The following is a 14,465-nucleotide window of genomic DNA, read 5'->3' on the forward strand; positions in this document are numbered from 1 at the left end:
CATTAGCTTAGTTCTGTTAAAATAAATGATTCACACTTCCTAATCCCCTAGTTTTCTTGATACTTAGTTAGGGTGGTACAACAGAGGCAATGCGGAGAAGTACAGCCCTTGCTTCAAGTTATCTATACTATTTGACTGATCAAATTGCTGAAAGATTAAGGGCTTGAACTTCAGGAGGAAAAACAAAACCAAACCCAGCCCCAGGAGCATAGCAGCTCTCTGCATTTGGAGATGGGGCTTTCTGTCTTTGTTGAACATGGCTCTTCCAGTAATTTGTGACACCTGAGAGCATCAGAGCAGCTTTAAGGGTGGGTATGGGTTTGGTGTTGGTTTTGATTGGGCTTGGGCTCCGTTTTGCATACAGCTGCCAGGGGTGAGTCATTCCGAAGCTATGGAATAAACAATTCCTGCCCTAAAACAAGTGATATAATTGCTATTTTCACAGCATTTCTGTGAAATTCTGTGATGAACATTCTAGTGTTGCTCTCATCTACTCAGACCTACAGCCTAAATCTTCCAGACGTGACAACAGGATGGGCCAATGTGCCCTGGGCCGGAAAGGAACCCACATGTGCAGAGTGGACAACGTGGGAGAGGGCAGGAGACGTGGACAAATCCAGCTGCAGACTTAGCTGGGGAATAAGCAGCTGCTGCTGTCTAGCTAAGCTCCTGTAAGGCACAGAGGCAGGCATCACAGTAGCACCAGCTCTGATGAGCCCCTGGCACCTGCAGGGATCGCTGCCCAGCTCAGAGGCGAAATTTCTTTCCCCATGAAGCCAGTAGTGTAAGAGCTCTGCTGTTTAAGGGATGTCTTATTTTATGGCCTGGCTGCATGAGCTGCCTTTGTAGAAGTGCAAATAATAATATTACAGAGCTGTTGTATTGCTGGAAATGGCCCAAGTCCAAAGCAGGATTTGGTTGCCTGCTTCCGGCGGTAAGGTTATGTGCTTGTACCAGATGGAGAGTTTAAATTTTCATCAGCCATCAGCAGGTTTATAAACACAAAGAATATCCTTTTATCAGCCCCCGGGCCTCATGCTAGCAAGCTGCAAGTGCTGATCTTCAATTAATGTGGAGTGGGGGTGCAGATGAAATAATATACATTCTTCCTGATGATTATCCATCATGTGAAAATGAAATCAAGACATGAGTAATGACCTGTTCATTTATTTATTTCTCCTTCTCCTTTTAACACCTTTTTGATACGACCAATGAGTAAAAATTGTTAACAATTCTTTGGGGCGTGTTCTCTAGTGATGAAACTCCATTGGCTACGTGTAGACGTTGGGCCAAGCCAACACAAAGGTGTGTTAAATTTGCCATGGAAGGACAAGCAGAGAGGTATAAGCTTTGCAGCAGTGCTACTGAATGTTATCAGAGAATACCATTTTTCATAATGGGTGCGGAAGCACGGGGGTAGATCAGCAGAATGCTGCCTTTGCCTTGAGCGGTGTGGCATGCTTTTGTGCTGTGTGTGTGTCCTAACTGAGAAGTTCTTTCTGGACCTAGGAGGCATCCAGCTACTGGTTTATACTGGCTTATAAATATTTCAGAATATTTGTGTGTTGGAACAGCAGCATCAACTCCTCAAGGTGTGTTGAGGAAGGACCTCTTCCCTGACCGGTCTCTTTTAGGGAGGAAAAAAGTGGAACATATTCGTAAAGATCAGTCTCTGAACATAGTTTGAGACAGTACCAGGAAACTGTCAGGAAAGCTCAGGCAAGGTGCAGCTTCATGGATCTTAGATTGGTTCTGGAAATTCTGCATCTGTGTTTTCAAGTCTTTAAGAAGACTTTGCTGGAAATGTAATTCACTGAGGCCTACTGTGGGAAAATAGACCTATGTAAATTGTGATCAGTAAATGAAAGAAAACTTTCTTCTTGATAATATAATTCATTATTTTCTGACTAATCAAAACCCAGAGTACACCCCTGAAATGTTTACTGCTCACTTCTTTGGTGATTGTATGGACTGTGCTTCATTAGAGGACAATTGCTGTATATAGCTCCAGCTCATTTATAATTGCAGAGAAAGTCAGAACAGAATTGCAAAGATCTTCCTCAATACTGCGAAGCCAGCAGGATTTTGCTTTCCCTGGATGATGTAGTAGGATTGAGATATGGAGCTTGAGGCAGCTACTGCTCTTTCACAGAATACAACAGCAAGCTGAGCATATGAAGTAGCAAGAAGACAGCACGGCACAGGGGTTTGCAATTGTGACTGGAGTCTGAGCACAAGTGAAACTTGATTGAATTATCTGAAATGCGTGAGGCTTCAGTCCTAACTTAACATAGGTACCAAGACTGAGAGATTGAGGCAAAGTACACCTGTTCTCTTTGATTAGCTCTGATTTGCTACTCTGATGGCATGTATTCATGTTAAAAGAAGGCCACTAAGCTTGTCTTTGCACTGCATTGGCAATAACATTGTAAGAGAAGTTCTTAAAATTGCAGAATCAGACAAAGGAAAGATCAAAGAAAGTAGGGGGAGGGAGAAAGCGGCAACATACAGTATGACTGCACAGACATCTTAATTTCATTTTAATTAATCTGACCACTCAGGAAGGGAGGGAAGCTCTTTGTATACAGGGAGGTAAGGAGCAGCCTTCTGCTGTAACGCTGAGATTTCCTTTGAATGTCGTCTCTTAATGAAATGAAGGACTGCACTCTGCTTCATATTTCACAGAATTAGGGAAGATCAAGCTGTGTGCTGATCCCCTGCATCCTGCTTATGAAACCTGCAGATGATGGATATGCAACCTCTGCAAAATTTTCCTTTTGGTGACTTGGGTGCTTGGCAAACAGGCTGGTGAGGTGGGCTCAAGAATGAGACTGTGGTTAGAGAGACTGCCTGGGTACCAGAGCTGAAGTCCATATCCCTTTAGTGAGGCCTGTTGTACTAGAAGCTGAATGTGGCTTCTGATCATCCTGGTCATGCCATTGCCAAATGTCTTTGGGCTACTGGTGTATTAATTACAATAGGTATATCCCCGTTCATTGCACTGGAGCAAAAGAGAACCAGAGCTCTGACTGTTACTTAAAAATGTGGGTCAGCAAAGGAAGAGCTGAACAAGAATGAGTCCTCAGCTTTTACTGAGAGAACTCCTTCAGGATGTGGGAAGAAGGACTAGTGTAGCTGGGCTATGAACGTGGAATTTCATGGGAAGACACAAGGTCCTCTTTTGTTGATCCCCTTCCCAAACTCCATGCAGTCACCATAACAGTGTTGGCTTGGAGGCTGTAGGTCTGGCTCAAAAATGGAGTGAAGAACTACAAAAAGAGAGGGATTAAAAAGGAAACATAAGGAAGCAAAAAAGAAAGGCAAAACTATTTCAGCTACAGACTAGACTTTCATGTAGGTCAGCTGTTGTCTTTAACAGTAGCAGGTCCCAATTTCCACCTCTGTGAAAGTATGAGTGAGAGGAACCCAGAGGCATGTACCATCCAGTGACTGCAGAGAGGTGAAACTGGGACTTTTATGAGATCCCCAAATGAAAGTTTCATTGTTATCAGTCTATGCAGCAAGCCCTTCTAGCAATGCAGCCACGTATAAAGCAGTACTTAGCTGGCTTCAGCACAGAGCCTGTTTGCCAGATTGTGTTGAGGGGGGACAAAAAAAAGATTTTGCCACAGGGGTGTTCTGGTGACTAATGAGTTTCATTGATCTTGTGCTTGCAGGAGAGAGCAGTCTACCCTCTACCATTCCTTCAGGCTTTTCTGCTGGAAGCTCTGAGAAAGCGAATGTGAGATGTTATCCAGAAGCCGGGATGTGTGAGTACACTGAACCTGATGATGCTCTCTCAAGTGTGTATGAACACGATAGTATGGAAGATGCAAGCATCAGGAAATCACTTGATAGCTTTTACAAAACACATTGCAAGAAACAGCCGGACAGCACTGATCCCACCTATGAGGCTGCATCGCAATGTCTTTCAAAGAAGATTTCAGAGCTAGCAGACCGGGATGGTACTAAATATGCATTGCGTTGCCTGCAAATGGCACAGCTGGTCTTGAACAGAGATGGATGTAAGATTTTTCCAAACCATTCCGCTACTGCATGTTTTTCAAAGCCAGCTGAGGGAGAAATCATGCTAGAGGACAGAAGGAGAACACCTGGACTATCAGATGACGTCCTGCAATTCCTCTTGAAACAAACACAGACAGAACATAGACCTGATGTGCTGCATGAGAAGTGATGAAAATGCTGGTTTGTTTGCGTCACCGGCGACTTGGTGGAAGAAGAGGTGACTTTCTTGGAAAGACACTGTTCCTCTTAGCACGGCCCATATTCAATGGGAGAGGGTTCGTATGGAGCAGACCTTGCCCACCTTGTTTCTGCAGGGTAACACCACCTAAAGAGCATCTGCGTTCCAAATTCAGCCCCTATGTAGGCATGGAAGTATGTCCATGTGCTGCTGAGTACACCAGACTGACTGAACAACCTTGGCATGGTATGCTCCAGACCTGAGGACGTAACTTAAGATTTAGTTCTGTACCTGACTGATACTGTAAGGCCTCTGTCTCCAAGATGGTGACTGAAAGCTGGTGTGCCTACCCACAGACATATGATCCCGCAGATAATCATTGCAGCATGCGTGAGCTTCTTCAACAGAAAAAACATATGCACATGAGACAAGACAGAGGAACTAAAGCTTCTGAGTAGGTTATTTTTTTTTTTTTACAGGAGGGGGGAAAAAAAAGAGAAAGCAAAGCGTTATCACCTTAGTGATGTTTCTAACACTTCAGATGCACTAGCTGAGCAGAGTGGGGGTTTTTGCTTATATATATGAGCTGTTTTAAGAACAACCTGAAATAGCTGCTTGAGTAGGGACTCTGCAGACATGTTCATAGAATCATGTTCATAAAGAAACTGCAGAATTGATGCCAACTGCTCTGATACCTGCCTGCTGTGAGATGCAGAGAATCTAAGAAAAGCAGAAATCACGTCTCAGCATGCCCAAGACTGTAGTTTGGTTCATTCTGTAGGGTGGCTCTCCCTGCCCAGTAGCCCCTGCTGATTTATGCTATCATGAAGTATGACCCTGGAGCTTTCACAGAGAGGAAGCCAATCTTCAGTGCTTTAGTACAACCTGTTATCTTTGTTGGCACTGCACAGGACCTTGAGATTACTTTCCTAGTGTGTTGATGGATGAAGGAAGAAGTTCTGTGTGAGGTTTGAACCATGGGCGTGCTTTGTCAGTTAAGGATCAGCTGGCACTAGTTGTCTGCAGTGAAGACTTGCTTCTTCTAGCACAATCTGCTGCTGCTGCTTATATGCAGAACTTTCTTGCTCTGGTTCTAGTTGGCAAAATTACCACTGGCTGCTGTGGAAACTGGCCTAACACACTGATTTCCCCATCTTGGATTGTGACGACTCTGTCACTTATCATATGACAGTAAGAGGTGACTTGAAGGACTCATACAGTTTTTCATCACTGCCATCTGGGAAATCTACAGAGCTTTGAGTGTGATGCATTACAGAGCTCTGGGTGTGATTTGGCAGGTCTAATTCTCCTTTGGTTTGTGCTTGTGGAAACCAGGAGTTCCAAGGAAAACAAATTTATGAAGGACGCTGGACTGCTGAAGCTTTGGTGGGAAGGCTGCAGTTCAGGACCCTCTGCTCAGCATGTGGGAGCCCTTTAAAGTGGTCACTCAGGAGCAGTGAGAGTTCCTGTTCTCACTCTGGACAGGTAATCATAGAATGGCTTAGTTTGGAGAGGACCTTAGTGATCATCTAGTTCCAACCTCCCTGTTAATCATTAAAGTTATCAGTCATTAATGCTGCTCTTCACCATCTGCAATTATTATTATAGATATTCTGTTCTTGAATGATGCCTCAGGCTTGAAAAGACGCACTTAGCAGAGCAAATATAGTTATGTGGCAGTTCTTACTGGTGTTGCCAGGCCCACTACTCTGTAGCTTTTGCTTTGCTTCACAGTTTTCTCAGAAGGCTTGCTGGAAAAACTGTGAGGTTTGTCTTCAACAAACTTTTATTGTTTTCATAAAAATTTGGAAGAAAATTGTTTTATGACAGATTTTCATGTTTTAGGTGCTTAAAGAAGCAGAGCAGAACTCAGTTGAATAAACTAAGCTTGAAAATCCTGTTGATTTTTAATGATAATAAAGTAAACTAAATATTTAGGGGAGACCGACCATCATGCTGAACACCTAGTTGTGGTGCTAGGAGCCTGAACACGTTTGCGTTCAGGGTACTTGATTGTTACTACTGTGAAGTGAATGTCTCAATTTCTGGAGAAACACTTAATTTTAGGAGGTGTTTCACTGGGATTTTAGAGTTCAGTCACTCTTACTAAGTTAAACAAAACTGCTGCACAGAGAATAACACCCATCGCTCCTTTTCCCACTCACTGCTAATTAATTTTTTTACAAACCTGTACTAGAACCTGCTGTATGTACTTCCAAGTCTGCTGAAAGCCAAGTATTTCGCATTACTCATTTTCTTGATAAACATCTCAGTTTCTTCAAGACATGGTGAGATGAATGCATCCCTCCCCTTTGCTGTGTGCTCCGAAAGAGACTCCCTGGTTGCTTTTGTGAGAAACACTCAAAATCAGTAGCTTCCAATCAGGCAAAGATCTTTGTGGAGCAGCAGAGTTTTTGTTATTGCAGTAGCGGGTGCACACCCCCTCATCACAAGGGAGAAATCGCACACTTAATCGGTGAAATCCATACTATTTTATACCCTTTCTCCAACGTGTATGACATCTCTCCTGTTGCTCATTGGCTGAGCATCTCAGGCTCACAGTCTACTTGGTGCGGTTGCTAAGGTACACTTCATATAAGGTTTGTCACTCACCTCTTGCTTTTCGTTTTTCAAAAGGGAACAGGAGGACAATGTATACTAGGCTCTCCCTATCCTGCATATTTGCCGTAGCTAGTATCAGTTCCTCCCCACCTGGTCAGAATGTTCTGAAAAACAAAATAATTGGCAAACTCACTCTACCCTGTACTAAGCTCTGCCTCAACAGCTCGTTGTGAATAACATCCCCTGCAGCCATTTTGTAAGAAAGTTTGGTGAAGGCCTATACTTAGTGCTAGGACTTGCTATTGCAGAAACCCAATCTAACTTTCACACTTCAAACAGGCTGTGCTTGAAAGAAGCATGCTCCTATTTGGCATTTCATGATGCTGCATAGAAGAAATTGTGGTAACGGTGCTACGGTAGCAGAGGAGGCTTAATTTATGTCAGTATTCCAGTTTCTTAAGCTGATTTGCAGTTATGACTGAGATAGATGGGTTGTATAGGATTAACTTCATTGGATTTATTTTTTCTTTCTGTTTTATGGTTTCTTTGCTTTTTTTTTTCTGTATGTGTTGCTTTTGTAACTTTTCTCAGCTGAAATAGAAGGGAATCTTTTCTGATAGTTATGTTAAGACTTAGGCTAAGGACCCGCAAAACTGCCATTTCATAGAATCACAGAATGGTTTGGGTTGGAAGGGACCTTTAAGATCATCTAGTTCCAACCCCCCTGCTATATGCAGGGACACCTCCATCTAGACCAGGCTGCTCACAGCCCTGGCATCCAGCCTGGCCTTGAATGCCTCCAGGGAGGGGGCATCCACAGCCTCTCTGGGCAACCTGTTCCATTGTCTCACTACCCTCACAGTAAAGAATTTCCTCCTAATATCTAGTCTAAATCTACCCTCTTCCAGTTTAAATCCATTTCCCCATGTCCAGTCACCATGTGCCCTTATAAAAAGTCCCTCCCCAGCTTTCCTGTAGGCCTCTTTAGGTGCTGGAAGGCCGCTATCATGTACCCCTGGAGCCTTCTCTTCTCCGGGCTGAAGATCCCCAGCTCTCTCAGCCTGTCCCCATACGGGAGGTGCTCAAGCCCTCAATTGCCCAAAGTACTTCTTTTCTTGCAACAAAGATGGGCTGTCAGGACAGGGATCCTCTGTCGTGCTGATCTTTGCCATTGAAGAGTGAGGCAGCTGTGTTAAAAGCTCCAACAAATTTGCCACTGCTGCAAACACAGGTTGATGACAGCAACAGAGCAACAAACCCATGCACAACCACTTTGGGTCTCTCTTGGAGGCCTTCCATCTCCTATCTCAGTGGTTTCTTTGCTGCTTTACTCCCTGTGCCAGGAAAACGTGTGCTTCTATGCGTGTTTTTTGCCTTCTGGCTGTTGAGGGATGGCTTTTTGCAGTGATGTTGCTTCTGACTGGGGAGGCCATTCCTTCTTCGTTGTGGATGTGTGCAGGGAAGCATGGACAGCAAGATGGCATGTGCAGAAGGTGACAACATTTGGGTAAGAAGAAAGAACAGTTGGAATCTGAAAGATTAATACCAAGATTCCCAGTTAGTGCAGGTATTCCAGTACAGGCACAGCACTTGTAAGGTTTTAGCATCTGATCTTCCACATTTCTGTTTGGAGATGGCTCTTGCCCTGCCAGACCAGCTGCTGAGACCACTTATCTGTTCTGTTTCCACACTGGTCAGATCCCAGTGCAGATATTTCTTTCATGCATGTCAGATTCTGCGCAGCGGTTTTATGTAGGGCTGCTATTCCTGTGGATTGGCACAGCTGCTGTCCTCTACGTTCCCAGCAAAGGCAATGAAAATTAGGCTGTTGACTTCAACCAGAACAGGAAGAAGCCCTGCTGGCCCAGCTGGCTGCGAACTATGGCCAAGTTGCTTGGGTTTGGTGCAGTCTCTTTGCAGGTAGGTTTATGCTGGGATTGTCTGGGTTTAGGTTGCTGTCCTTGAGTCATCGTGAAGCTGAGGTATTTGGCTTCTTGATGGTTCTGCTTGATCAATTAGCTGATTTTATGGCGAGGGCGCTGTAATTGCACATGTGCTGGAGGGTGCACAAAACGTCAGAGCAGACCTCCAGCTGCTTCCTCTGCTACACATGTTTATTGAACTAGGGGAAAAAACTATAACTGAGAGGAGATCTGGCAGGTGAGGGGAACCAGTCAGTTCTGTGGTAGTAAATATCTTCTCCCAGCAGGTGCTGCTCTGTCAGAATCTAGAGAGTAAGATCCTGCAGGCAAAAATTATGGAGGAGGGCAATGTCAACTGCTTCAGCAATAGTTGCAGCTGGAAAAAAATGAACATATTCTCAAGTGTGCTCTTGATAATTAGCCTGTCCCTGCCAGCTCGCATTGCTTAACCACCACAGATCTGTCGCAGCTACAAGGGCATTTGTACTGATGAGTGTAGGCAGCTATTACTAAAGAGCTTCAGCGAGGAAGGTATTCAGCATGAATCAGACGTCACTTATAATTTTTGCCTGCATTTATGATGTTCCACTGTGTTAAATGAGATGCTGCTCAAAGCAACGTAACTGGCATTTTAAGACAAATAACCTCCCAGAAGGAGAGGTGGAGAAGTTAAAGTCAGCAGACTACATCTGAACACCTATGTTTGCTGGACTGGGTTTGGTGATGAATTGGTCTGTGCTGTATACTGGATCTAAGAACACCTGGTTTCTTATTTAGGTGTTTTTAGAGCTAGTTGTAAGAACAGACCAGTTATATATTAGCTTCTGCTTCAGCTCCTCTGGGTTGAAGCAACCACTGCCTTCAACCTCCCACCTTTCTCATCAGAAACTTCTGATGTAGCAAGAAAAAGGATTGTAGGATGTATTTCTCTTCAGCCTTCTAGGAAATGAGATGCAAATAATGACAAAATAGGTGGTTGCTGAAAGAGCATGAAGATAGATATCAGTAAAGGAGAGTATGAAACTCTTTGATTTGAAAGACTGACGTAGGCAGAGCTGGATGCAGCTGAAATACTGTAAATATGACTGACACGCCACAAATCTTGGCTGGCATCTCACAGAGGACATGGTAACTAAGCTCCGTGCTGCTGAAACACGCAGTCTTTTCAAAAGTTTGCACCTCTCATGATTGGGAGCACCTGCAGTAGTTCTTTGTGCTGTTCACTTCCAGATACAATGTTCAGCTGATGCCAATATGCCTGCCAAAAATAGATGTATGTCTCACACTGAGACAGAAGGAAGGGCAAAACAGAGCCCCTTGGAATAAACATCCCTGAAGCAGGTGATAAGTTTGACGCAGATCTTGTCTAGAGGAGAGGATGTTTTTTCTTATCTGTATCTGATTTCTTCTCTCGAGTGTGAGACTTGTTCCTGTGTTCACAGTAAATGATTAAGTGCATAGCTTTTGAGGAAAGTTTAATTACTTATAAGGAGAATGGATAGTTTAAAGGAGGTTGGGGGGTACCTCTTAGTTCAGCTGTTGATAAGGTGGGTGTTAATCTGATATCCTGGCATGTGGTTTTGAAATAGTTGGCCATAGCAGCAACTGTGAAGAAACCTCTTTGTGTTGTTTGAATGCTTGCAGGGCATCTTCTGAACAACAAAGCACTTCCAGCTCACTGACTTTGCAGACAAAGCTCCACGCTTGGTGCAAAGAGAAGGAGAGAGGAAACTTGAAGCCTTTGTGAGTGAAACTAGAAGTTCTGTGCTTGGAGCTCCTTCCTAGAAAACAAGTAAAAGCTCATGTATCTTCAGATAAGTGTAGCAGTTGCATGTAGAAGGACCTTTCACTATGGTTATTTTTCACACATTCTCAAATCAAAGATGTGAATCAACCTGTGCTATTTATGCTTGACCCAGTGTTTTTAAGGGATCTCACTCTGCCCCTGCCCTGTGCATGTGCTTGTAAAAGGGTTCAGGTTCCCATACAGATATTCTTGCCCTTAGCTGTTAGTGACTGCAGGATGCCACAGAAGCGCAGTGATGGCCTCATGGGTTTTGACCTGATTTTGCCTGGCTGCCCTCAGAAGGAACGAAGCAGTGGCCTGGAAGTGTGGCCATTCATGTTTGGATAGATGATAGCTCTTTCCATTTACAGGTAGAGAACGGTTTTCCTTCTGAATGTTTAGGTATTGAGAACGTGTCTTTCAAACCAGCAGACATACCTAGATTTTGTGCAGGGCCCTCACCAAAATGTTCCATGTTCGTACCATTCTTGCCAGGCTGTGAAACAATCTCTGGGAAATTGTTCACTTTTTCTTCTGAGGGAGCAAGGTGCTTTCCTCTTTGCCTGGCTCGCGCTTGACTTTGCGCATCCTTGTGTTTTGCAGCTTGGAGGAGTCCAAATTGTTGTCTTCTTGGAGGCCCTTTGCTGTGGCTCCTTGGTTGGTTTCTTTCCATTCACTTTGATTGCATCTGTGACCTATGCCATTGTTTTATTTTTTTTTCTCTGCTGCATTATTTAAGGCAGGAAATAACCTGTTTTCCTTGAGGTGAGAAACCAGTTGATGCTGAACTGCTTTGTATTCAAACATGCTCCATTAGCTCAGTAAGCAGCTGGGCTGCATTGGTTCAGCTTTCAAAAGCAGATGTAGCTATAACCACTGGAAATACAGCTGATGGGCAAAGAAAATGCACCTGAAGTTACATTCTCCTTGAAACTGCCCTGTCCATTGTTGCCCGTGCTGTGTGCATATTCTGGGCAAGACAGCTTGAGTTATCATCTTTTTTTTTTTTTTTTTTTTTTTTTGCAATAGAGGACATCCAGTCATTGCTGTTTTTCCCCTGTTCTGGAACAAGCATGAGTTGATATTCAGAGGGGTTGGCTGCATGACCGCAGGGCAGAGCTGCCTGGAAGGGCAATCCCAGCCTCTCTCAGATACCTCCCATGCTCTGCTGATTGCATAAACTCTAGGAGGGAATTTTCCCAGTTTTCACTAAATTATTCTGCTACAGCTCTGGCAATTTGCACAGATGGGAGAGTAAGGACTTGTAATGTGCAAGTCACATTTGTCTTCTCCTGTGTGACAGGAGCCCTGCCACTTTTCCTCCACCTATCTTCCTTCCTTTTTGTCTCTATGTGCACTCATGTAATACAAGGAAGCTGCTTTGGTGAAGGCATTTGGTGCCTTCCACTGAAGAACAAATCTGAGGCTTTTCTTCCTTCTGCTTGCTCTGAGCAGCATTCTGAGCCTGCATTCGGACAACACTTAAAAAAACACAGCATTGCTCAAGGTTGAGTGTAAACAAGATCCCACAAGAACTTCAAGTGAAACGTGTAATTGAAATAAATATCAGGAATAATGTTCACCTTACAGGCTATAACAAACAAGGCCAAAATTGGTCCTTCATCGCCAATCATTGGAACACAGGACATGGTGAGTACAAGACAGCTTTGTCCTCCATGGTGTACACAAGCAGGTCTGGAGAGATCATTGACCAGGCACATCTCGGTGTTTGTGAGTCTGAGAGCAGCATGAGTGGGTAAAATTAGCTTAAGAACATTACAGAATGGGCTGTGCCTCCCTTTCCCATGGCTCCCACATGGAGTTGTTTTACTTGAGTTGTCTGCAGTGTGTCACAGGGACTTAGAGCTGCCCTCACTTGGCAAAATCCTCTTCAGGGGGAGATGCGCCTGCTTGGCACCAGCTCCCTGCTGCTGCTCAGCATGACACTCTGAGCAAATCCCAGGACGTGTCAACCCTGCACAGTCCATCCAAAGCCCACCTGAGGTCTTGGGCAGGGCTCTCTCTTAGAGATGCTTGCTCTTTGGCTTGTGTTTTTACCAGCTGAAGAGGATTAGCATCCCTTGCTGGGGTGACTCATGCTGCTGCAGGCACGGATCCCCTTGCCCATGCACACCAGCCACTCTGGGAATAATCTTTGGACTGAGTCTGGCAGAGCATTACCTCTCTGTTCCCACAATGAGCCTTATATAAATGCCTGACCCAAATTGTATTGTCATTCTTGATGAATCCTCCTGCTATTAAGTCATTCTCCACTTTCTTCTGCTCCTCCAAGTTGTTTAGTATATATGTCCTCTCTGATGCCTACTCTGACAGAATTTTTATTTTCCCTCCCACACAGCTTCTAAGTGGGAGGCACTGATTCATGCTAGTGACCTGCCTGATACTGGAGCCGAAAGGCAGGGAGGGAGCTGAGCTCCTGTGCCAGGCACGCAGTGGAGCAGATCCTCAGCGGTATCAGTGGAGTAACTCCCAGACAGTGAATGGAGCCAGGGCTGTTTACAGCACAGAAGATATTCCCTTAGGAGCTTAAGATGTTTTGGTGTTGTCATGATTTGAAGAGTTAATCACGTGACACATATGGGTACATCGGGACATATGGTTTCTGAAATCAGAATACAACAGGCAGTATACAACCTATAGAGATGTCTATTTCATTATTGAGTGTAGGTGCCTTTGTGTGGCGCATGTGTTTTCCCACAACACCAAAGTTCATTTTTAAAAATACCCTCTTTTGTGGGCTTTCCCTAATGACTGTTTTCCACCACATGTCTATTAGACAGCAGCATATACTAGCATTTCTTCCTTAAAAGTAGAAACTGATGCAGAACATGAAAAAGTGAGAGAGATGTGATTAAGACAGTAGCTGGAGCTAATCAAAGACAAAACTTATGGCTGAAAGGTCAAACCTTTATTTAAATTACCTTTGCAGTGGTTCTGTGAATTAAGAGGGAAAGTCTAGTAATGAGGGAGCATCTGGCATGGAAAATCTCACCTCAGTTCAAGTTGAGCAGAGTTTTTTTGGCATTAAAAGGCAGATTCTTGTAATGGGAAATGTCAGTCACCCTCAGGGCAGGTAACCCTATCCAGTGTTGTCTGCAATGATGACATTTCTGGCTAAGATGCAGTGAACGGGCAGGGAATGCTGCTAAATGGATGCTAGAATCAGCTCCTAAAAACAGCCAGAGAAACTGGAATATATCTGTGATTAGAAGTGCTGAGATGCGGATATGATAAGGCTAGTTTCAGTGCTATGCCCTACAATCCATTTTCTGCAAGGCCTTCACAAATTAGTTAATTCTGCATTCCCTGCAGCTTGTTCTGGACAACTGAGAGCTTCAAAGGAGGAGGAAGAGGATGGGATTTACACCCATGTCTTTGCCTAGCAGCAGTTCCCCTAAAAAGGCTGCAATTGGCAGTTGAGTTACGAAGTAAGGTTGAATACTGTGAAATGAGAACCATGAGGAGCGATGAGAAAAGCAAGCGTATAGGTTAGTCTCTTGTCTGGGTCTTCAACTCCTTGATGATTCATGCTGGTTGTCTGGTGTTCAAGAGTAAACTGGCTGAGTGTGAATTACTAAGAAAAATCTGATGGGAGAGCAAAATGCCCATTTTACATGTGTGGGGCTATAACAAAACCAGCATGTTTAAAAAGAAAGTTTGTGCAAGGGTATCCATAATCGTAACAAACAGTGCTAGAAAAGTACTCCAATTACCAGTTTTTGAAATGTTACAAATGTTTCACGGAGAGTGGCTTCTCCAAGCGTCTGCCAGGGAAGATGAGCTCTTGGGGCCCTGGTCTTCAGAAGCTGCAAGAAGGAGAAAGAAATGAACCTAGTTAAATGCAGATACTTCTTGTTCAGCATATGAGTGCAGCAGGCGCTCTCAACAGCGATCTCCTCCAAGCAGGAGTAATGCTGCTAATGTTGTTAGGCCAACCCAGCTCTGCTTGCAAGGCCCTGCAGAGCCCAGC

General features: G+C 44.2%; 2 protein-coding genes across 4 annotated transcripts in view; both read left to right on the forward strand.

Annotated features, from left to right (window-relative positions):
• Nucleotides 1-4,229, forward strand: part of C3H20orf196 (chromosome 3 C20orf196 homolog) — a 36,860-nt gene extending 32,631 nt beyond the window's left edge. For both annotated transcript variants that reach the window (XM_021389883.1, XM_021389884.1), the window contains exon 4: nucleotides 3,678-4,229. In XM_021389883.1, the coding sequence (XP_021245558.1) occupies nucleotides 3,678-4,195 (518 nt within the window). In that variant the 3' untranslated portion in view covers nucleotides 4,196-4,229. The remainder of the gene's footprint in view (nucleotides 1-3,677) is intronic.
• The window catches only part of CHGB (chromogranin B), a 29,419-nt gene continuing 19,480 nt past the window's right edge, over nucleotides 4,527-14,465 (forward strand). The window contains exon 1 of one of the 2 annotated variants that reach the window (XM_021389875.1): nucleotides 4,527-4,658. The gene's annotated coding sequence lies outside the window, so the exon portion shown is untranslated. Of the gene's footprint in view, nucleotides 4,659-4,688; nucleotides 5,690-14,465 lie in introns of those variants that run through there. The other variant, XM_021389876.1, reaches the window with a different exon arrangement.

Source organism: Numida meleagris, chromosome 3 (genome assembly GCF_002078875.1).
Source record: "Numida meleagris isolate 19003 breed g44 Domestic line chromosome 3, NumMel1.0, whole genome shotgun sequence".
Classification (NCBI taxonomy): domain Eukaryota; kingdom Metazoa; phylum Chordata; class Aves; order Galliformes; family Numididae; genus Numida; species Numida meleagris.